The 25,316-nt window shown below is 44.1% G+C and overlaps 1 protein-coding gene across 3 annotated transcripts in view; it reads right to left on the bottom strand.

Moving 5' to 3' along the window:
• Positions 1 to 11,416: 11,416 nt before the first annotated feature.
• DTHD1 (death domain containing 1) overlaps positions 11,417 to 25,316 on the bottom strand; it is a 138,740-nt gene continuing 124,840 nt past the window's right edge. Inside the window, exons 10-11 of one of the 3 annotated variants that reach the window (XM_073646291.1) lie at positions 14,938 to 15,020; positions 12,976 to 13,111 (exon numbers count right to left, since the gene is read on the bottom strand). In XM_073646291.1, coding sequence (XP_073502392.1) covers positions 14,977 to 15,020 — 44 coding nt within the window. In that variant the 3' untranslated portion in view covers positions 12,976 to 13,111; positions 14,938 to 14,976. Of the gene's footprint in view, positions 13,112 to 14,937; positions 15,021 to 25,316 lie in introns of all 3 variants that reach the window. The other 2 variants (XM_073646299.1, XM_073646285.1) reach the window with 2 other exon arrangements.

Consider the following 25,316-nt stretch of genomic DNA (forward strand, 5'->3'; position numbering starts at 1 on the left):
TTAAAAGGACTGCAATCACAACTATTCCCTACTCCCAAGCTATCTGTAGATTTGTGCGAAAATTGGCTTGAAATTAACAAGGTATAGCGCACACAGCAACAGCGGTGCCGTCTAACACGCAGCTGCAGCAGTGAGAAAATGGTGGCGACGGGGAAAATGGCTTGGTCTTACAGGGCAAGGACATGTGACATACACTGCCAATGACACATGCCCTTGCTTGTGTGAAAAAAAGCACTTTGCTCCGTGTGTGCGCTGCTGATAGGCTGACAGATTGCACCTCCCCACTGTAAGTGCGGGAAAGAGAAAAAAAAAAAAAATGGAGATCTTCATTATTCCTGCAAAGATCCATCCCCTGCCCCTCCCCCTGCCCTGCTGTACACTCAAACTGCGTATTAACATTAATTTTCATTATTACTGAGAAAAAATCCAGTTATGATTTTGGTGCACGAACAGTTATCGAACAATACCTCAAACAGCCGAATTTTTTTCAAATCGTTCGTGTTCGCCGAACGGCTCGAACACCACACAAAACAGCTCGAATTTGAGATTGGCGAACAGTTCGAGTTGAACACCGCTCATCTCTACTTGCCACACAAAAACAAGATGTCACAAAGATCAATTGACAGAAAAATAAAAATATTACGAGTCCTTGGTAAATGTTGACACCATCAATTTTTTTCATATTTTACAAATGTATGACTTTTTTTTCTCCAGTTAAATAATAAAAAACTTCAATGCTAGTTTAGTAATTCTGTAATCATACTGATCTGGAGAAGTCATAATTACCACAGAATGATGTTCCTAAAAACACACACTAAATTATCATAGTGGAATTTCATTGTTTTTTTTCCCAATTTTGCTGCCCTTGGAATGTGTTTCCGCTTGTCCAGTACTCTGAATGTTAGGGCTCATGCAGACGACTGTAGTTTCAGTCCGAGTGCAATCCATCAAAAACATCACATCACACTCATTCCCATATTATTCTATGGGGCCGCGTACTTGTCCAATTGTTTCCTCGGACCAGGTGGTCCAAGAAAATAAATTGTAGCATGCACGATTTGCCTCCGATAACACTCGCCCATTCATGTCTATGAGTCCGTGAAAAACATCGGACTTCACTTGAATGACATCCAAATGAAGTCCAATTTTCACTGACAGACTGAATTGAGAAGATGGATTCTGTAACATCCCTGGTGGCTTGCTTGCATAGTGCACCACCTCCCACTATGCAAGACCGCAATCTTACCTGTCAGTCCAGCCTGCAAATCTTGCTCCAGTTCATGCTGTGTGCATGTCTCTTGACTGACTGCTTAGGGCGGCGGCCCGGTTACTTCCTGATTCTTATAGCTGCTGTGGGCGCACCCCTAATGCCTCTCCAGCCTATTGCTGTGAGTCACTGGATATTTAAACCCCCTCCACCCAGTAGGAGGTGCCTGAGCAACACTAACATTCAGTGTACTCCTTGACTCTGAAGTTGCCAGGTCCAGTTCTGCTTCTTGTCTGTTTCTGCCATCTCTGGGGGCTGCATACCCAGACCTGTTATCTGTAACTTCTTGTCCGTTTCTGCCATCTCTGGGGGCTGTATACCCAGGCCTGTTATCTCTGACTTCTAGTCTGTTCTGCCACTCTGGGGGCTGTATACCGTGGCTTGTTCTTGTATCTCATTGCAGTAGCAGTTCCAGTCTGAACTGTATCCTAGCCTGCTACCTGTTTGTCTCTATGTCTGTACCTTCCCTTTTCCTGCAGTATCTTAACCTGCACCTACTCCAACTTGTTGTCTCTGTACTTCTGTTTGTGAGTTTTGTGTCCACTGGCTACTTCATAGTAAGTACCTTGTGTGTATCTGGTTCTGCTTTTCCCTTTTCCCTTCCTCCGTATCTTCCTCCTGTGTTCTAGCCATCTTCCTGTATTTTCCAGTCTGTTCCATGTGAACAGAGCCCTGTCCTCTGTCTTGTCCACCGCTCCGGCGGTTTCTCTCTGCTCTGACTTGCCCACCGCTCCGGCGGCTTCCCTCTGCTCTGCCTTACCCACCGCTTTGGTGGTTTCTTTCTGCTCTGACTTGCCCACCGCTCCGGTGGCTTCTCTCTGCTCTGTCTTGTCCACCGCTCCGGCGGCTTCTCTCTGCTCTGCCTTGTCCACCGCTCTGGCGGTTCCGTTCTGCTCTGCCTTGCCCACCGCACCTGTAGCTTTCGCACCGCTCTGCTTGCTCACCGCACCAGCAGTTCCTCTCTGCTCTGCCTTGTCCTCCGCTCTGGCGGTTTCGCTTTACTCTGCTTGTCTACCGCATCTGCGGCTCTGTACCTGTCTCCCAGTCTGCACTCCAGCCGTGCTTGCCAGTATCTCCCTGTTTGCATACCAGCCGTGCTTGCCAGTGCCCACCTGTCTGCATACCAGCCGTACTTGCCAGTACCCACCTGTCTGCAAACCATCCGTACTTGCGAATACCCACCTGCCTGTATGCCAGTCTAACCTGCGTGTTCCTGCTTTCCCCGGTGTGGATCAACAACTGTGACCGGGGTCTGACCTGGAATCGCACCTAGTTCCTGCTTGGTCCACGGAGTCGACTAAGCCGCCGTGCGACCTTGGTCGGATCGGGTTGATACTTAGTTACGCCCCTCCAGGCACTCCTCGGTTCATGGTACAGTGGGATCACTAATCACGCTCATGCCAGTCAGTCCGGGCGCGAGCATAACAGATTCCACTCTGGTCAAACTCTGATCAGAGTGTGATTAGCATAATCGGACCAATTTTCTCAGATGGAGAGCATACAGTCGTCTGCACCTGCCCTTACAATTCAATTTCTCATATGGATTTGTTGATGAAATCATAAAAAAAGTGATGGCTCTTGGAATAAGAGGTAAAAACACAAAAGCACAAAAATGAAAAATTGACCAGAAGAAGATCTGTCATCAGGTCACAAGTGGCCAGTGCTCTTATTTTATTTCCGCTTCTCCTCTGAGGATACAGCTAATTTATTTATTTTTTAAAACTGTCAACCAGTTCCAGAGATATGGACTGTTTAGTTTAGTGCCAAATTTTTTGGTCTTTACCAAGGTGGGGGGTTGCTCACAGGGTAATTATTTCTCTATATTATTATTTTGGATATAAAAACTGTTTGACTCTCCGAGGAATCAATTTGTATAATTTGTGATGGGCTCTTTTCTTTAAACTTGTTTTTCATGTAGGAGTCCAATGAGAATATTATTCGTCCAAAATAAGTGTATTTTCTTTAATGGGTTTGTCTGCGTTTATCAAGTTTGTAATTTTTTAATACATTGTAATTTTGACAATTGATTAAATTTTTAGACTTTGTCTCTTTTATGTCACAATTCTGAAATTCTCTTTGGGTGTTGGGCGCAATTACGTCATTGCGCTGCCAGCGCCAGTGGTTTAGGATTACAAGAGAGTATTTTTTTTTTTCTAAAAGAGGCGCAATAGCATATTAATTTATACATAGGGGACAGTGAAATAATTATTTCTAATCTGGGCACAGTCGACAATTTAACTTCAATAATAGGGCACAGTGGCATATTCATTTATACAGGGAGCACAGTGGCATATTAATTTTACTTAAGAGGAACAGTGGCATATTAATATACAAGGGTGGCACAGTGACATATCAATTTTAATTAGGGGGCAAAATAGCATATCCATTTGATAAGAGGGTACAACAGCATTTTAGAGATAAACAATAGCATATTCATTTTATTAATGAACACTGTGGCATATTAAAAGTGCAGTGTCATATTAATTAAAGAGGCACAATGGCATATTTATTATGGGGGCACAGTGTAATACAAATTGTATTTAAGGAGCACAATGGCACCGTTGTTTTATTAAGGGGATACAGTTGTGGCCTAATTTATATTCAGAGGCACAGGGTCATATTAATATTTATTAAGCTGATGCAATAGTGTGATAATTTTATGAAGATGGCTCAGTGGTGGATAATATTATATATAGGGAGCACAGTTATGGCTTCATATATATTCAGAGGCACACTGGTAGCCTGATATATGTTCAAGTAGGAGGTTGGTGTGAAAAAAGTGCTGGAAAGTAAAAACTCTTTAAAAACTAGAATTGTTATTTGATTATTTTTATCAATTAGCAAAAAAGTCAATGAATAAAAAAAAAAGAACAATAAGCAAAATATAATTCATATGAATATTTGATGTGATCAATCTTTCCCTTCCAAACAACATCAATTCTTGCAGGCACACTTGGTACACTTAGACATAGTTTTTGAACGAATGTGACAGGGAGGTTGTTCCAAACATAATCGTGACCTAACCACTGATCTTCTGTGAATCTTGCTTGTGTAAATCCTTCTGTATCTTCATTTATTCTCAGTCAGACTCGATGATGATGAGATCAGGGCTCTGTGGGAGCCATATCACCACTTCCAGGAGATCCTTACTCTGAAATCAGATCTTAATGACATTTGCTGTATGTTTGGAGTCATTGTGCTGTCGCAGAATAAATTTAGATTTAATGAGATGCCTTCTATTAATCCTGACTAAATTCTGAACAGGTATGGAAATAACGCAGCTAAGTAAGAATGCTTTCAAGAGTAGAAGTGTATTCGCTGTTGCAAAAGCGAAGGAACCAAAAACATTGTGGCTGCACTCTCTGTACAGACAAGTCCTGGCTGGAAGAAGTTTTCAAGAATGTTAAAACTAGGTAGAGAAACAAATTTGTACTGTTGTCCCTATATGTTCTCAGAGTGATGATGGACGATAACATTCTTATTTGTGAAAAAACTATTGCTATTCTTAACAGTATACTGGGAGGTGTAGTTACACATTGAACTCATTTGCACGACAGGTATACACTGTGTGAAGAATTATTAGGCAAGTTGTATTTTAGAGGATTATTTTTATTATTGATCAACAACTATGTTGTCAATCAACCCAAAAGACTCATAAATATCCAAGCCTAATATTTTTGGAAGTTGGAGTGGGGTTTTTTTAGATTTGGCAATCTTAGGAGGATATCTATTTGTGCAAGTAACTATTACTGTGCATAATTATTAGGCAACGTAATAAAAACCAAATATAATCCCATCTCACTTGTTTATTTTCACCAGGCAAACCAATATCCGTGCACAAAATTTAGAAATAAACATTTCTGACATGCAAAAACAAAAACCCCAAAAATTAGTGATCAGTATAGCCACCTTTCTTTATGATTACACTCAACAGCCTTCCATCCATAGATTCTGTCAGTTGCTTGATCTGTTTTCGATCAACATTGCGTGCAGCAGCCACCACAGCCTCCCAGACACTGTTCCGAGAGGTGTACTGTTTTCTCTCCCTCTAGATCTCACATTTTATGATGGACGACAGGTTTTCTATGGGGTTCAGATCAGGTGAACAAGAGGGCCATGTCATTATTTTTTCTTCTTTTAGACCTTTACTGGCCAGCCACGCTGTGGAGTAGTTGGATGCATGTGATGGAGCATTGTCCTGCATGAAAATCATGTTTTTCTTGAACGATACTGACTTCTTCCTGTACCACTGCTTGAAGAACTTGTCTTCCAGAAACTGGCAGTAGGTCTGGGAGTTGAGCTTCACTCCATCCTCAACCCGAAAAGGTCCCACAAGTTCATCTTTGATGATACCAGTCCATACCAGTACCCCACCTCCACCTTGCTGGCATCTGAGTCAGAGTGTAGCTCTCTACCCTTTACTGATCCAACCTCTGGCCCATCTATCTGGCCCATCAAGAGTCACTCTCATTTCATCAGTCCATAAAACCTTTGAAAAATCAGTCTTAAGATATCAGTCTTGTAGTATCGGCGTCTCTGCCCCCTGGCAGGCAGAGATGCCATCCCACTTACTGCCGCGCTCCCTGCCAGGCGTCCTCTGGCGCTCCTGCCTCTGTTGCTGCCGGCAAGCGCAACCTCCCGGGCACTGTGCTTAGGGCGCATGCGCACGCGCTCCCTCCCTTTTAAAGGGGCCACGCGCGCAGTCCTAAGGAGTCCCCGACCAATGGCCGGAGGTTCTCTCATATTAAGGGCACCTGCTCCAAAATGGAGGTGCCCGTGCAAGGTTGTAGCTTTTTGTGTTATACTCTGCTTCAGCCCTCAGGTCCCGCTGCTAGCCTGACTACCAGTCCAGCCCGCCAGCCAGACTACAAGTCCAGCCCACCAGCCAGACTACAAGTCCAGTCCGCCAGCCTGACTACAAGCCCAGTCCGCCAGCCTGACTACAAGTCCAGTCCACCAGACTGACTACAAGTCCAGTCCGCCAGCCTGAATAAAATTCCAGTCCACTAGCCTGACTACAAGTCCAGTCCGCCAGCCTGACTACAAGTCCAGTCCGCCTGCTTGTCTACTCTCCAGCCCGACAGTCTGTCTACAGTCCAGTCCGCCCAGTCTGTCTATGGGCTCTGTCTGCCTGCTTACCTGGAAGCACCTGCCCGTTACCTGCCTGTTACCTGCCGTGCCTGCCAGCCCGCTTACATAGAAGCACCAGCCTGTTACCTGCCGTGCCTGCCAGCCTACCTCTAGGCTCCTGCCTGTTACCTGCTGTGCCTACCAGCCAGCCTACCTGGAGGCTACTGTCTGTTACCTGTCGTGCCTGCCAGCCCGCTTACCGAGAAGCACCTGCCTGTTACCTGCCGTGCCTACCAGCCCGCCTACCTGGAGGCTCCTGCTTGTTACCTGCTGTGCCTGCCAGTCCATCTGCCCAGATCACCCGTCAGCCTGCCTGCCTTGCTCATCTGCTGTACCGGTCAGTCCCTGCCTTCTGACCCGTGGGAGTCACCTGCTCTCATACAAGGTCGGTCCCCAGAGTAGCACCTGGTCCCTCTGCTCGGTCCTTCCATGGTCACAGAGTCGATTTAGCCACCGTACGACCTTGGTCGGTCCGAGTTGATACCTAGTTATGCCCCTCTGGTCCCTCCTTGCACCGCAGCACAGAGGTTCCACCACCCGGATCCGTAACAGTTTCTTGTTCAAAGGTGGTCGTTTTTCAGCCTTCTTTACCTTGGCCATGTCCCTGAGTATCACACACCTTGTGCTTTTTGATACTCCAGTAACGTTGCAGTTCTAAAATATGGCAAAACTGGTGGCGAATGGCATCTTGGCAGCTTCACGCTTGATTTTCCTCAATTCATGGGCAGTTATTTTGCGCCTTTTTTGGCCAACACACTTCTTGCGACCCTGTTGGCTATTTGCCATGAAATGCTTGATTGTTCGGTGATCACGCTTCAAAAGTTTGGAAATTTCAAGACTGCTGCATCCCTCTGCAAGACATCTCACAATTTTGGACTTTTCAGAGCCTGTCAAATCTCTCTTCTGACCCATTTTGCAAAGGAAAGGAAGTTGCCTAATAATTAAGCACACCTTATATAGGGTGTTGATGTCATTAGTCAACACCCCTCCTCATTACAGAGATGCACATCACCAGATTTACTTAATTGGTAGTTGGCTCTCAAGCCTATGCAGCTTGGAGTAGGACAACATGTATAAAAAGTATCATGTGATCAAAATACTCATTTGCCTAATAATTCTGCACACAGTGTATATGAAGGTCTCTGGGTTGGTGGCCCACTTAGATGTGTGTCACACTCCCCCCCCCTGAACTCCTAGGTACATTTCTCTATACAGTGTCCTCCCTTATTAGGTTTAATGTTCCGCATTAGTATACATAGCATTATATTAAATAAAATGCCTTATCTCGTTATGTATAGCTCAATAGCTCATCCTTTATTTCATAGTGTTCTCTTTTATTAATAAATACAGTGTCCTCCCATATTATCTATACAGTAGTGTCATCCTTTAAAATATAGTTTTCTTCTTTAAGGTTGCATACATTGTTGTCCTTTATTATTATATTCAGTGACTGATGCTTCTGTATGTTTGGTATTTGTCTAGTAAGTCTATTTATTTTGGGTGATCAATAGGGTCATATTTGTGAATAAAATGCCTTAGTGAGGGTAGTAGATAAAAAAATAATGTGTAATGAAAAAATAATCTAGCACAGTGCTCTTTCTTGTCTTAAAGGGGTATTCTCATCTGCAAGCTCCTATCCCAATATGTAGTAGGTGTGATAATAATACTATTAGCAAATACCTCCAATTAGGAATGTAGTATAGTTCTTCTGATTCACTATGTCTCTTACCTCATGTGCAGGCATCGCAAGTCCTTAGGTATTCATGGTTACGACAACTAGCTTATTGTCTTTATATCAGTGGTCGTAACCATGAATACCTAAGTTCCTGCAATGCCTGCACATGAGGAAAGAGACATAGCGAATCAGAAAAAATATATATTACATTTCTAATTGGAGGTATTTGGTAATATTATTATTATTACACCTACTACATATTGGGATAGCATATGAGAGATGGGAATACCCCTTTAAGCTTGTACCAGATGTCCCTTTCCAAAATTGAGAAGTATAGTCAAATGCTAAGCAACCATGAAAGTATGCCCTCTTGCATTACATGGTAGTTTGGTGTGTAAATAAAAAGGAACAGGAGGAGCACTCAGCACAATGAAAGCTTGTGTGTATATGGGAGAGTTGATCAAGATGGCTGTCAACTGAATAAACGACAGTCATCTACAGTGTAAGTGGGGATTTAGAGTAGTCAAATAGAGAAAAGTCAGATATATAGTAAAGACATTGAGTAGCACAGTCTGCAAGTAATAACATTCAGACTATCACTATACTGTATAAAGGCAAGGAGGAAGGAGAATGAACCATTATTGGTCCTCATAGCCCCTTTATGGAAGGCCTTCGGCTAACTCCCCATACAACACTTCTAAATGTGTCACATCGTCACACTCTCGTTCTGCACCTCCTTGGATGAACAAACTTCTTACCATTGCTGATTTCTGGTAGGTTTTGGGTAGATTTGCTGTCTTTTCCAGGAGTCTATAAGGTCTCTCCTTTTCCCGAGGTGTCGCCCAGACATTTCGGGAGTGTTGGCAATCTTGCTATTGTCAGTCTAATATTACAGTTATGTTGCCTTCCAACATTTCTTGAATTCTTGATAACATACACTTGGAAGCCAATATGGTTGGAGGGTCAGATTACACAGGATCTGTTTGACCATGGAAACATATAGTTGGCCTGTATAACTTCTGTACATATACAACAATGGGACATTTTTCATTTAGAGAAGTTGCTTTATTTTTCCTTTCGGAGGCATTAAAACTGTGGAAAAAAGGTTCCAAAGGTGGGCATAGCTTAGCATTTACATAAAATGTACATACAGAATAAAAGATTTATACAGCTAGATATCCTGTGAAAATATCTTTGGAGATAATAATTAGAAATAGTGCGTAAAAACATTTAATCTTATACATGGTTATGAAAATGATGTAATATATTACGATAGGCCTACATTATTTTTATACTTTCTGTCCTACTTTATATTCAAATTTTCCAAACTGAATATTTTACTGTTTTTGCTTTCGGAAATTAAGTCTTTGAGCACCATCTTGTGGAAGATGTGATACTACTGTTTGGCAAGATGAAAAAGAAGTCTTGAATGAATTCTCTTACATCTGATTTAGGATATAATGAATAGTTAAACTCCACAACCCTCATATCTATTTACTTATTGAAAGGAAAAATATTAGAATGACGTCATAAATGTTATAATCATATATAGAATAATTTAGCCTAGTATGGAGAAATCTCAATCACAGAGCTTGTGTGTGTACAGGATATAAAATAGAGGTGGCACTATAGAAAAATTAAAAAAGGTACCTCTATGGTAGGTAATTGATTGCTCAATGGCAACTAGCCATCCAACGACTTCAAAGTCATAGAGAGTGCTCTGTGTTATATTATCACAATAGTATATGCGTCTTTATAGGCTGTGTTCTAGTTTGGTGATGTCACAATGACTATGTATATTATTAGGCTGAACTATATTGTGATACAAAAGTAGTGGGTATTTGAGCAACTGTAAAATATCTGTTAGATGATAGTACTGCAGTCAGTGTTCTCCTTGCCCAAAACTATTCACCACGACATTACACCAGATCTGTCAATTACAGTTCCACCCACATTCAAGATATTACAATATCAATATTAAAACCAATGCAATGCAACAGAGACCAGCATATTTAATGTCTAAAGCAATTTTATTTAAGAGGAGAATAATGGGTTGCAGCCATTTTTAATTGTCAAAGTTTGAATAAGGCCAAATACAGGCGTCCGTGATTTTTTTTACACGTTAAAACATGGACTGTTGTTTATCGGTGTTTAGTCAGTGTGTCAGTTTTTACCATCACAATTTCATCAGTGATTAAATAAATTCTAAAGCTTCTCCTATATATTACAATGTTTTATCATGGACATCACATAGACTGCACACTGGTGCCATCCATCTGCTGCCCGTGATTTTCATAGACTTGCATAGGTAATTTTGAGCCTTGACTCAAAAACAGACATGACTCTAAATTTTAAGGACACAAGGTCCACAAAAACATTATGGGCACGTGAATAGCTCCATAGATTATAATCGGTAACCTTACACCTTAGATCCCAGTCTTAGCCTCTCACCTAGCCAAATCAGATTTCAGACTTTGCAATACCCCAAAACACCATGTTTGCAAATTGAGATTCTGATTTGGCTTTTACCCCAAAGGCTCTTTCGCACGTCAGTGTGTCCGATATGTGTGGTGACAGTTTCCACACATACCGGAGACTTTGACACACGCAGACCCATTCAATTCTATGGGTCTGCGAACATGTCAGTGTGTTTCCACGGGCTGTGTGTCCATGGGCTCCACATGTTGACATGTCCGTTTTTGGATGACAGCACGGATCACATGGACCCTTTCAATTCAATGGGTCCATATAAACAAATGCCATCCGTGTGACACCTACTGGCACTTGGGAATCAGTGTAAGTTAGCGCTGTTCTCAAGCACCGGGTGCTGATCGCTGCCCTCATCATAGTCCCCTGCTGGCGCTGTAATCAGCACCTGCAGGGAGAATGATGAGAGTAGTAGTTCTGCCCCTGCAGTGTCCAATGTAAAAATAAGAATAAAACAAAACATTCTTATATTCACCTGTCCTTAGTGTCCCCAGCTGTAATCCATACGACTGATCACGCAGAGGAGCCGTGGAGAATGACTTCTGTAGCAAGTGGCTCTGGAGCTGCGCTCAGTGAGTGACAGGACACTGCTCCTCCTGAGCTCAGTGCAGCTCCGGCGCCGCTCGCTGGAGTGAGTTATTCTCCCTGGGTCATCTGCTGAGCGGTCACATGGATTACAGTGGGGAACACTTATGACAGGTGAGTATAAGGATTAAATTATTTTATTCTTGTTTTTAGAGGTGGACACTGCAGGAGCAGACACTACTACTCTCATGACTGTCCCTGCTGGTGCTGATCGCAGCGCCGGCAGGGAACTATGATGAGGGCAGCGTTCACCACCCAGTGTTTAGGAACAGCACTAACTGTACACCAATTCCCAAGCGCTGGTACATGTGCTCCTGAAGCTGCACATGGGCGGCACATGGCTGCCACACGTGTGACACACATGGACACACTGACACGGATATCTCCGGTACGGGTTTTTCCGGTACTGTAAATATACAGACATATGAAATCGGCCTAAGTCATAGTGCAAGTGTCGATACTGACTTTTATTATTGCTACTTCCAATAGGTGGCATTAGAGTTCTAGTCCTTTTCTCCTCTGCATGGCTTATAAGTCTCTTTACACTGACATGCCATGTTACCCCTTAAAACCTGTGAAAAAAACATGGATAGAACATGTATGTGAAAAACGGATGTCTGAGTGAGGCCTAAAGCTGATGTTAAGAGAAAATAAAAGCCTCTAATTGACTTTATACTGAAGATACAAACAGACCATCATTTATTAAAGTGTATATTCAAAAATATCAAAATGTTTTGATACAATATTAGAAATAATATATATGTATTATATCAAACGTAATCTACACTCATAATAAAATTGTGGTTTAATTACATTCAGCACTGCTGGTCTAACATTCATCTACTGTACTGTATATTGTTCCCAAACTAGAAGTAGTAGGGCTGGTGTTAATATCGTCAGACTGGAAATGTATTGGAGCGATTAGCAATGAATACAAAAAATCAGCTGATGTCTCTAGGGATCATTTACTGTATGAACCTGCTCAGGATTCTAGCTCTCGGGTATCGGAGCAATGTTGGCAAAGAAATAGGGGGTAGAAGTTCATATAACTTTCTCCAGCAGAGAGGTAACAAAGACAAATTCAATTCTGAATTCATTAGCATATTTTCAGACATTTTTTTTTCAGAATGCACAAATTGACAACTAATTAACTTATTTGCACCATTGTCACCAAAAGTTAATAAATGGTTAAAATGGGTATGTGCTAGATTATAGCAGTAATCTCCATGTTTGTGTTATACCTTAGTGCTATAAAATGAAAACTTGTTGAATTTTGCTTGCTATTTTATTGACTTTGGATAGTGCATGCTATTATATAAAATAATATAAACATCCATATTATATATCTCTACATATATCTAGATAGGGGGCATTGTGTTTTGGTTTTATTAATGGCGCTTAGCGTTTTGTCAATAGGGTCATGGGTGTAAATCTGGCAATAATTAGACTTCTTACTTTTTATTATTATTACTATTATTATTCTTTATTTTGCTAGTGCGCCTTGTATTCTTATTTTTAATAGCTTTTTTATCATTGTACCATTAACAAATTTTTTAGTAAAAAAAAATATGCAGGTGTACAGTAGAGTATTACTGCCATTGATAAATACTTTCCACCCCTTGAAAAGTTTTTTTTAATATACTGCGTGAAATGGTCCATAAAAGTTTACAAAGTTGCTAGTCCACGCATGTTGGGTTCCCATTTCACTTTCATCTCTTCCACTAGATCACTTCTCCCACTCTTTTGAAGGTGTCCACCTAAAAGTCGGAATTTATCTGTAGATGTGGGAAGCCTTTTCTTCCATAGACTCAGGAGTTCGTAGATCTGATTTGTCAAGTTATTTGGGCTTTTTAGTCTCACTAGCTGGATGGTACTGCGATGAATGGGTAGCGAATGTAACAGTTCTGAGGCATCTTCTTCTGAGAGTTCTTGAGCCACCCATTTGAGAACACTGTCCCACAACATATCTATTATGGAATCATGCAGAGAAAGACACAATTAAATATTATATAAGTGTATAACACCTTCAAACACAGATTCCAAAATCTAGAAATCTTTCATGGGGAGCAACTAGAGGGAGAAAAAAATTGACAAGCCTATATTTATAGTCTTAATGTGGATCTATCACCAGGTTAACAATACAAACTGCATACAATTCAATATACGTCTATTTTAAAACTGATACGACTGGTGTACTTACTTTGACACTGTATTTCAGAATGGCCTTGAAATCCTTTCTGAATTTTTACTAGCTGAAGATGAGCATTTTTTGAGCTAGACTCAATGTTCATTTTAAAATCAGGCTGGACATTTTTCAGAAATGATTCTAAAATCATTCTAATATGGATTTTCAAAATATGTACATCAGCCTCATCAGAACTAAGAGATCTATGCAAGAATGTTACATTCCCTATTAAAGAAATCTTGGAGCATTTATTCTTAAAAGTCTGCATTGTGCCATCCTCTATTAGTCCTGGTGAAAATGTATGAATAAATTCACAAATTTGAGTTACAGTAAAGTGATTAGACTAGAAATAAGGCAATAAGTTGTAACTACCTAGCTATAAGTTTAGCTCAGAAAGGAATAGAAGAACAATGGGTGTACCAAGCAATTAGCTTCTTCTGTATCTTGCAGTGAAAGGAAATATGCCATATAATTCCATAAAAGAGTAACAACAGTCCACATAAGAAGCTTGTTGATTCTCACTTAAAGGCATGTCACTTGAACAGTCTACTGTGGTTGTGATATCCATTTCAGCACCCTGTGGTCCACTAACATTTTAAATTGACTGATACTCATAGGATATAATTTTGTAGAATTGCAACATTTTTTTTCACAAAGTGAAGTTCTATAAAAATGTTGAGATTTTTTGGCACTTGCTTCAACACCAGTCTGAAGCAGCACTGCCAAAATGGATGGAGGTGGGGACAATCCGGGACTGGGCAGGGCGATGCCCATCCATTAAATTCAGCAAAAGTGCCTGTGTTTCTTATGCCAGAAATGCTATCCCAGTTTGTGACTGGAGTTGAATTTCTGCAAGGTGCACAGAGGTTTTTGCCTGTTATTGAATTATGTAGAGTAGTATGCAAAAGTTTCAGACAGGTGAGGAAAAATGTTTTCAAAAATAGAATTAGTAATAGTTTATTTTTATCAATTATCAAAATGAAAACAACTGTGACTGAATAAAAGCTAAATTCAAATCAAAACAATATTTGACTTTGCCTTCAAAATAGTATTACATTTTTTAGGAACACTTGCACAAAGGATTTGAAGGAACTCGGCAGGGAGGTTGTTCGAAACTTCTTGGAGAATTAACCACAGATCTTCTGTGGAGTTAGACTTGTGCAATCCCTCCGTCACTTCCTGTAATTCCAGACAGATTTAATGATGTTGAGATCAGGGCTCAGTGGGGGTCATATCATCACTTCCAGGACTCCTTGTTCTTCTTTATGCTGAAGATATTACTTATTGACATTGGCTGTATGTTTGGGGTTGTTGTCTTGATGCAGAATAAATTTGGAGCTAATCAGATGCCTCCCTGATGGTATTGTTTGATGGAAAATTATTGCCTATATTTATCAGCATTAAAGACATCATTAGCCTGACTAAACCCTTTGATCAATTTGCTGAGACGCAACCCCAAACTTGTAAGGCTCTTCCCCTATGTGTCATGACTCTGTTGTCGGGTATCCTCGGGCCAGGGGCTCCTTCCATGTCCCTAACACTAGAGGCACCCTAGCTATCTCTGCTCCCCAGATTACTTCTAAAGGTGAAGATGTCGTGGCCACTTACCTTGATGAGCTCATGAATCCACCCTCAGTCTGTTCTCTCCTACCACCCAGGGAAGAGGGGAGTATGGCAATACACCAACCAGACTAAGAAGGTAATAAGAACAGGGATAATGGAAAATACCCAACATACAAATATGCTCAAACAAACTACAGAGGGAAACACCGGGGAGTGCAGGATGGGAAAAACCAAAGTAAAAGAAGGAGAGGATTTGCACACAACCAAAACCAAGGAAGAGTCTTAGATAAATCCATCAAATGCCTCCTCAAACAACAACACTCCAACAACTCCTGAACCATGTAGTAATGAAGCTAACTCTGGCAATGCCTGCTTGCAAGAATCCAGTATATATAGGAGAGGGGAGTGGCCAACAGTGAACAGCTGAGAGCCTTAAGGCAGGTAAGCTTCCAGGAGCTCTCAACTGAGCAGATTAACTGCTGCACTACTAGAAGAATCCTGCACCATTTAATATGAAGGTGAAGTGCTTCTAGTCGGTACAGAAGTAGGAGAAATCAGACTGCACAGTCTTCTGGCTCCTCTCTGTTGCGGTAAACCCGTGTCACTATGCTTCACTGTTTTCTGCAGATATTCATTATTGCGCTGCTCTCCAGTCCAGTTTTGACAAACTGTCTTCTATCACAGCCATTTTTCAGCTCTTGGCCTTGTTTCTGCGTTAAACGTATGGATTTATGGTCACAATTCTTCCCTGAATACCACTTCTGACCAGATTTCTCTGAACAGTAGATGGGTGTATGTTATGCACACGCCCGGACTGACTGGTGTGTGCGGGTGTTGTGGTTCCACTGGACCATGGACCGGAGAGTGCCTGGAGGGGCGTGACTAAGTATCTGGCCGATCCGACCAAGGTGGCACGACGGCATACGACGCCAGTGCACCAGGGAGAAACCGGGCAGAGGGACCAGGTGCTACTCCAGGTCAAACTCTGGACACGGGGGTTGACCCACACTGGGATTACTGGAACAGGCAGGTTAGGCTGGCACAGACTGGTGGATGTAAGCAAACACGGCAGGTATGCAGATGGGTGGATACAGGCGAGTATGCAGGCAGGGAGGTACTGGCCGAAAGGACGGGCTGGAGCACAGAGAGGTTAAGACCCAGTACAGACTGGGTCACAGAACCGCAGATGCGGTAGACAACCACAGCAGAGAGGGAACGCCCGAAGCGGTGGGCAAGAACAGAGCAGGACGGGGCTGCAGGAGCAGCGAGCACAAGCAGGGCAGGACAGGACTGCCGGAGCAGCGGGCAGAAGCAGGGCAGGGCGGAAACCGCAGAAGCAGTAAGCAAGATAAGAGCAGAGCAGAAACTGCAGGAGCGGCAAGCAAGGCAAGAGCAGAGTGAAAACCGCAAGAGCGGCAAGCTAAGTAGGAGCAGATCGGACACCGCAGAGCGGTAAACAAGGCAGGAGCAGAGCAGAAACCGCAAGGGCGGCAAGCTAAGCAGGAGCAGAGCGGACACCGCAGAGCGGTAAACAAGGCAGGAGCAGAGCAGAAACCGCAAGAGCGGCAAGCTAAGCAGGAGCAGAGCGGACACCGCAGAGCGGTAAACAAGGCAAGGGGATAGGACTCTGTTCACAAAGAACAGACGGAGAAGGAAAGGCAGAACCAGAAGCACGCACAGTACTTACATAGAAGTAGCGAGCGAACACTAAATTCACAACAGAGGTACAGAGATGACGAGAAGGAATTTAGGAGCGGGTTCAGACTCTGCGGAAAGACGCAGAAAACAGAGAGAGGGAAAAGGGAGACAAGGTTAAAGTAGAAACGAGGCACAGACAACAGGGAACAGAGGAACGGGAACAGAGACAGCAAGGCAGGAACACAAACAGGACACTGTTCAGACGGGAACAGATACCGCAAGGCAGGAACACAAACAGGACTCTGTTCAGACGGGAACAGATACCGCAAGGCAGAGACACAAACAGGACTCTGTTCAGACGGGAACAGATACCGCAAGGCACAGACAGGCAGATCTAGGAATACAGCCCCTAGAAGGCGAAAGAACAGGCAAGAAGCGTGTTCACGAGAACAGACCACAGTTCAGACACAGAACTGGAAAACAGGCAGGAAAACAGGATAGGACCTGGCATGTCAGAGACAAAAAGCCAACTGACAAGAAACAATGCTCAGGCGCCATCTTGAGGAAGAAGGTGGTATAAATACCCAAAGATGGACAGCAATAGGCTGAAGGTGCAACAGGGGCGTGTCCGCAGCAGGTACAAGAAACAGGAAGTTCAGCGGGCGTCGCCCTATGCAGCCAAAGTGGAGCAGAGCAGAGCACAAGGAAAGAAGCCAGACCAGGAAGCTGGGCGGGAGATGAAGTTTGCGATCTTGCATGATGAGAGATGGAACACCATGCAAGAACGCCGCCAGGTATGCTACAGTACCCCCCCCTTACGCCCCCTCTTCTTCAGGCCTGCAAGGATCTTCCGCAGGGAATTTGGGGGCCAATCCCTCTCTTCAAGGAGATTACTTCTATTGTCTACAGGAGGAGACAAAACTGGTCTCATAATCTGGATGGCTGGGATGCGACTTCCCATCCAGCCATCTTCAGCAACAGATGAAACGGGTGAAGTACCAGAAACAGCACACAAAAAATCTCTCTACATTTATTTTTAGGCAGCACCCCAAAAAGTTCAGGAGACAACTGGAGGTCCTCTGCCGGGTTGGAGGGGTGCAGAGACTCGGGGGTAGCCTCTGCTTCGGCGTACATCTTGTCAAGCTCACAGGATGAAATGGGCAAAGTATCAGGTACAAGGTGTAGAGAAGACACTGCCTCTTTGTTATGTGGTGGTACCCCGGAGGATTCAGGAAACAACTGGGGGTCCTCCGCCAGGTTGGAGGGGTACCGAGACTCGAGGGTAACCTCTGCTTCGGAGTACACAAGGTCAGACTCATTGGAAGAAGCGGGCGAGGTATCAGGTACCGAGTAAAGGAGAGTCTCTGTCCATTCGCTATCAGGTAGCACCCCGGAGGGTTCAGGAGACGACTGGAGGTCCTCCGCCTGGTCGGAGGGGTGTAGAAACTCGGGGGTAACCTCTGCTTCGGCGTACACTAGGTTGGACTCACTGGAAGAAGCGGGCGAGGTATCAGGTACCGAGTAAAGGAGAGTCTCAGTCCATTCGCTATCAGGTAGCACCCCGAAGGGTTCAGGAGACGACTGGAGGTCCTCCACCTGGTCGGAGGGGTGTAGAGACTCGGGGGTAACCTCTGCTTCGGAGTACACTAGGTCGGACTCACTGGAAGAAGCGGGCGAGGTATCAGGTACAGAGAATAGGAGAGTCTCTGTCCTTTCGCTACCAGGTAGCACCCCGAAGGGTTCTGGAGACAACTGGAGGTCCTCCGCCTGGTCAGAGGGGTGTAGAGACTCGGGAGTAACTACCACTTTGAGGCACCCATTGTCAGGCCCACAGGACTGAGCGGACGAAGTATCGGGTACCGGGTGTAGGGAAGTCTCTCTCCAATTGTCATAGAGTGGTATCCCGGAGGATTCAGGAGGCAACAAGGGGTCCTCCGCCAGGTAGTGGAGGTGTGCAGACTCGGAGGTAAACACAGCTTTGGAGCATCCTTGGACATGCACACTGGTTAAAGTGGGTGTAGAATCTGATGCCAGGTGCAGGAAGCTCTCCTGTGTGGACTCTGGATGGGTAGCAGTCTCTTCTGGCTGGAGAACTGGTGCACCACCCACGCACATCACCCGCTGGGGCTTCTCCGGGATACAGGAAGATGAAGCTTCAGTAGGGACTTCAAGGTTGGGGACAGGAGGTCTCAGGGAGGACAGACCCTGGCGTGACGGCTTGCCTCTGCGTCTAGGACGTCTGGACTGCCTCTTGAGGTTGGGAGCAGTATTCCGGAGAGTGTAGTCATCCAGAGTGGATTCAGGGCAAGCAACAGTCTTTTCAGGCAGGAGAACTTGTGCGCTACCTATGCACATTACCCGTCGGGGCTGCTCCGGGATACAGGGAAGTGAAGCTTCAGCAGGGCCTTCAGGGTTAGAATCATCGAAAGCCAAAAGGAAGGCCACCAGGAAGGCATGTAGGTCAAGAACGATAGGATCCTGTGCTTCCCATAGGGGGTTGATCCATTCCAAGGTATCACCCGCTAGGTTGGACATTATAAATCCCACCTTAACCCGATCAGAAGAATAAGCATTAGCATAGAACCGGAACTGCAGCAAGCATTGCCACACAAACGCACGGCATTGTTTTGGATCCCCGTAGTACCGTGGTGGATCCGCGGGAGCAGGTGCAGCTTCAGCAGTGACTCCAGGGTTGGGGTCATCGAAGACCATTAGGAAGGCCACCAGGAAGGCCTGCAGGTCAAGGACGATAGGATCCCAAGCTTCCCATAGGGGGGTGACCCACTTCAAGGCATCACCCGCTAGGTAGTCAATTATAAATGCCACTTTAGACCAATCAGAAGGAAAAGAAAGAGGGTAGAACTTGAAGTGTAGCATGCATTGCTCCACAAATGCACAACTTTGTCTTGGATCCCCATAGTAACGTGGCGGATCCGCAGGAACGAGAGCAGATAGATCCATCTGGACGGGTGCGTAATTCGCCTGTAACTCAGCTGAGAAAAAAAAATTTATTTGTTTATTTTAATGCAAGTATTAGCTGGAAAACTTCTCAGAGAGCGAAGGCCGTGGGGCGCAATGGGAACCATGGCCTGAGCATGCTGTTATGCACACGCCCGGACTGACTGGCGTGTGCGGATGTTGTGGTTCCACTGGACCATGGACCGGAGAGTGCCTGGAGGGGCGTGACTAAGTATCTGGCCGATCCGACCAAGGTGGCACGACGGCATACGACGCCAGTGCACCAGGGAGAAACCGGGCAGAGGGACCAGGTGCTACTCCAGGTCAAACTCCGGACACGGGGGTTGACCCACACTGGGATTACTGGAACAGGCAGGTTAGGCTGGCACAGACTGGTGGATGTAAGCAAACACGGCAGGTATGCAGATGGGTGGATACAGGCGAGTATGCAGGCAGGGAGGTACTGGTCGAAAGGGCGGGCTGGAGCACAGAGAGGTTAAGACCCAGTACAGACTGGGTCACAGAACCGCAGATGCGGTAGACAACCACAGCAGAGAGGGAACGCCGAAGCGGTGGGCAAGAACAGATCAGGACGTGGCTGCAGGAGCAGCGAGCACAAGCAGGGCAGGACAGGACTGCCGGAGCAGCGGGCAGAAGCAGGGCAGGGCGGAAACCGCAGAAGCAGTAAGCAAGATAAGAGCAGAGCAGAAACCGCAGGAGCGGCAAGCAAGGCAAGAGCAGAGTGAAAACCGCAAGAGCGGCAAGCTAAGCAGGAGCAGAGCGGACACCGCAGAGCGGTAAACAAGGCAGGAGCAGAGCAGAAACCGCAAGAGCGGCAAGCTAAGCAGGAGCAGAGCGGGCACCGCAGAGCGGTAAACAAGGCAGGAGCAGAGCAGAAACCGCAAGGGCGGCAAGCTAAGCAGGAGCAGAGCGGACACCGCAGAGCGGTAAACAAGGCAGGAGCAGAGCAGAAACCGCAAGAGCGGCAAGCTAAGCAGGAGCAGAGCGGACACCGCAGAGCGGTAAACAAGGCAGGAGCAGAGCAGAAACCGCAAGAGCGGCAAGCTAAGCAGGAGCAGAGCGGACACCGCAGAGCAGTAAACAAGGCAAGGGGATAGGACTCTGTTCACAAAGAACAGACGGAGAAGGAAAGGCAGAACCAGAAGCACGCACAGTACTTACATAGAAGTAGCGAGCGAACACTAAATTCACAACAGAGGTACAGAGACGACGAGAAGGAATTTAGGAGCGGGTTCAGACTCTGCGGAAAGACGCAGAAAACAGACAGAGGGAAAAGGGAGACAAGGTTAAAGTAGAAACGAGGCACAGACAACAAGGAACAGAGGAACGGGAACAGAGACAGCAAGGCAGGAACACAAACAGGACTCTGTTCAGACGGGAACAGATACCGCAAGGCTGGAACACAAACAGGACTCTGTTCAGACGGGAACAGATACCGCAAGGCAGAGACACAAACAAGACTCTGTTCAGACGGGAACAGATACCGCAAGGCACAGACAGGCAGATCTAGGAATACAGCCCCTAGAAGGCGAAAGAACAGGCAAGAAGCGTGTTCACGAGAACAGACCACAGTTCAGACACAGAACTGGAAAACAGGCAGGAAAACAGGATAGGACCTGGCATGTCAGAGACAAAAAGCCAACTGACAAGAAACAATGCTCAGGTGCCATCTTGAGGAAGAAGGTGGTATAAATACCCAAAGATGGACAGCAATAGGCTGAAGGTGCAACAGGGGCGTGTCCGCAGCAGGTACAAGAAACAGGAAGTTCAGCGGGCGTCGCCCTATGCAGCAAAAGTGGAGCAGAGCAGAGCACAAGGAAAGAAGCCAGACCAGGAAGCTGGGCGGGAGATGAAGTTTGCGATCTTGCATGTTGAGAGATGGAACACCATGCAAGAACGCCGCCAGGTATGCTACAGTGTATATGGGTAGCATTGATAGCTGCCTTGCTGCCAGTTCTGAGCTTATGGCACTGCTGGATATCATCTGATGTAAAAGAGAATTAAGCATGATGTGTCTTTCATCTGCTTCACTAAGTTTCCTTGGATGATCACTGCATCTAAAGTCCACAATGATGTCCATTTATTAGTGCTTCTCCAAAAGAGCTTGAACAGCATGTTTTCAAAAGTCAGTCAGAAATCTTTGCCTTGAATAGACTTTGCTGATTCAGTATAACTACCTTGTGTCTTGTTGCTGTACTTAGTGTTGGTTGCCATGGTGTATGATCTATTAAATGAACCTATCTTCCACAACCTCACCATTTGTAGTAGTGTTTGACTGTTCCTTACCCAGTTTTAAGTCTCTTATGAGGCCCCCTTCTCATGTCCGTGTTTCCGGTATGTGTGGCATCCATTGTTTCACGGATGCCACATATACCCATTATAACCTAGAGTGATCTTCACATGTTCGTGTTTTCTCATGGACCTGGTGCCCATGTGAACCACATGGAGACATGTCCATTCTTTTCCAGCAGCATGGATAACAAGGGCCATTAAAGTCTATGAGTCTGTGAAAAGCACGTATAGCACACTGATGGCATCCGAGTGCAGCCCGCGTGCTGTACGCTTTTAACATTGCAAAGTATAGGATAAGCTGTATAATTTTATTCTTTCTTTATCTGTACTGGAAAAACACTCATGGCACACTGATTACGCACTGATGGAAAATACTGATGACACCCGTACCATTTTTTTGGTACCGATTTTTTACGGACGTGTGAAGGAGACCTAAGGCTGCATACCCACTATGCATTTTTCAAGCGTTTTTGCCGTGGAATTTCCACAGCGAAAACGCTTAAAAAATGCTTGGTAATACGTGCCCCATGGTCCCCAATGATAATCCACATGTGCTGTGCACATGCTGCAGAAATTTGCACTTCGGATTATCATTGCGGAAAAATACGTAGCATGTCCATTAATTTTGCGGATTGCCGCAATTGACTTGCATTGAATCGCTTAATATCTGCATGACTACATGTGAACATGCGGATATTAAGCGATTCAATGTGCGGATGTAACCCGGGTCAGGAGATGAGGAGACTCTCATCCAGACCCGGGTACCATGGTACCTGTTAAAAAAAGAATTTAAAATAAAAAATAAACATATACTCACCTTCCGATGTCCCCTGGTCTCCTGTATGATGTGTCCTTGCTCCCCGACTGCTCGTGATGGTCTAAAAGGACCTTCCATGACGTCATTTAGTCATGTGACAGGTCATGCGACTGCCGACGTCGGCGGTTGCGTGACCTGTCACATGATTAAATGATGTCGTGAAAGGTCCTTTCACACCACCGCAAGCCGTACAAGAGACCGGACACAGCGGAGAAAAGACCGGGGGCCATCGGAAGGTCAGTATAATGTTTTTTTCTGATTTTTTACCATTTTTATTCTTTTTTTAACTATTAAGTTGGTCACACTTTATAAATCCATGCCGGTTGCATGGATTTATGTAGTGTGACCAAGTTGTCAAGCACTTTTCCAAGTGATGCTAAAATCGCTTGGAAAAGCGCTTGATAACCCACATGTGGAAATGCATGCAAAAACGCTTGACAAACGCTTCTACCTGGCAGGAAAAACGCATGTAAAATCCGCAAGCGTTTTTCCTGCCAGGGAGAAGCGGAAAAAGTCTGCAGCATTTCTGCATCATGGGCACTTAGCCTAAAGCTGTTTCTGCTTCAGTTAATTATTGTGTTTCAACCTACACATGAAAATGATGATTATTACCACCTGTTATGTATACTTGGTTACTCATACACCTAATTATAATTATACAAAATTCCTGACTTTGTGCCACTGTACATAGAAAAATCGATGCTGTTTTAAGGCATTTAAGGTTTTATGACTTGATTTATATTTCTTTCTTGTTCATTCACTTGACATTTTATTAACTGATACAAATAATCTATTAACACTTCTATTTTTGCAGCGTTTGTTCCACACCAGTCTGAAACTTTTGCACACTACTATATTTAACCTATTTTTATGTTGAGAAATAACTACATATTAAACCATTTCATTCTCCATGACAGATATATATGTCATGGAGCCAACGGTTGTGTTTATGGAACAAGCTCAGGAGTTGCATTCACAACACACTGCGCAGATATCGACTGTATAACAAAGCCGGTATCTGCCTCTAATAGCAGTGACTGAAACTAGCTACCTCTGATCGCCGCTATTAGCCCCTTAAATTATACTTTCAGTTACTGACAGGGTAATTTAAGCTGCACGATTCTGCTCAAGTGCCTGTTCTGGGTACCCTTTGGTCCCCTTGTGACATGATCATGGGGTGGCGATTAGTTAGCATGAAGGCTGCTGCAGCCAGGGACTGCTTAAGACCCCTATCAGTGCTGTGCTAGTAGTTCTGTGAAGCAAAGTTACAGACTTGACTTCATAAGAGACCATGATTTGTCCTTTATACTCCGGTACTGCAAGTTCAACTTCTCTAAACTAAGTGTAAAGTAAAACAAAAGGTTTTAAAAATATTTATAAAGTAAGAAAAATACAAACTTTTGAATTATCTCCCCCTCATTCTTCAGTTAAAGAAAAGAAAATTAAGAAATAAAAAAAAGCTTATTTGTTATTGATGTGTCTATAAAAGTCTAATATACGAAAATATAAAAATGTTTAATCAATATATTAATTGTTCTAAAGAAAGAAAATATCAAAATACCAAAATTGCCATTGTTAATGGCCATCCCTCTAAGAAAGAAGTTATGAGGCTTGAAAAAATTATGATTTTTTTTTAAGTTGCTAAAAAAATAAAATTAAATATATGTACGGTAAGTTTGGTATTATCGTAAAGGTACTACTACCCTGAAGAATTATGTTGCTAGGTCATTTTTACCATACAATGAACACAGTAAAAACAAATCCCAAAAGGCTATTATGGAATTGCTAGTTTTTTTTTTCACCATTCATCATCATCATTAGTAATTTTTAACCCTGTTTTTCAGTACATTTTATGGTGAATTGAATTGGGTCATTATAAACTACAACTCATGCTGCAAAATTTAAGCCCTCATATGGAAATATGTCAATAGAAATTTGAAGTTATGTTTATTTGAAAAAAAGGAGGAAAATATGAAAACGCAAAAAAAACAAAATTGGCTGTAACATTAAAAAAGCACACTAATTAAAATTTTTATCCTCTTTAGGCTATGTGCCCACGATGCGGAAATGAAGCAGAAAATTTCTGCAGCATTTCTGCATCTCCCTGGCAGAAAAAACGCATGCAGATTGTACATGCGTTTTTCCTGCAGAATACATGCGGATCCACATGCGGATTCACATGCGTTTCCGCATGCAGATTGACAAGCGCTTTCCAGGCGATAGCATCACTTGGAAAGTGCTTGACAACTAGGTCACACTGTATAAATCCATGCAAACAGCATGGATTTATATAGTGTGAACCGTAAAAATGAAAACAAATAAAGCTATACTCACCCCCGAGGCCCCGGCGTGGCTGCAGCGCTCGTTCCTGTCTGGTTCCTGGATGCCGACATATTGCGAGACAGAGCGGTGAAGGGCCTGTGGTCACATGACTGTGACGTCACCGCAGGTCCTCAAGCGATGCCGGCATTCAGAGAGAAGACGCCGGACAGGTGAATATAAACTTTATTTGTTATTTTATTCTTTTTTTACAGGTAGAATGGTACCCAGGTCTGGATGAGAGTCTCCTCTCCTCTAGAACTGGGTACCATCCGCACATAGAGACGCATAGAAGCCGCTTGTAAAAATGTACAGTCGCGGTTTCTATGCGTCTCAATGCAAGTCAATGGCGGGAGTTCCGCTGCGCTTCCGCAAAATT

Source organism: Phyllobates terribilis, unplaced genomic scaffold (genome assembly GCF_046119375.1).
Source record: "Phyllobates terribilis strain yellow unplaced genomic scaffold, ASM4611937v1 Scaffold_1__5_contigs__length_1240528914, whole genome shotgun sequence".
In the NCBI taxonomy this organism is placed as follows: Eukaryota; Metazoa; Chordata; class Amphibia; order Anura; family Dendrobatidae; genus Phyllobates; species Phyllobates terribilis.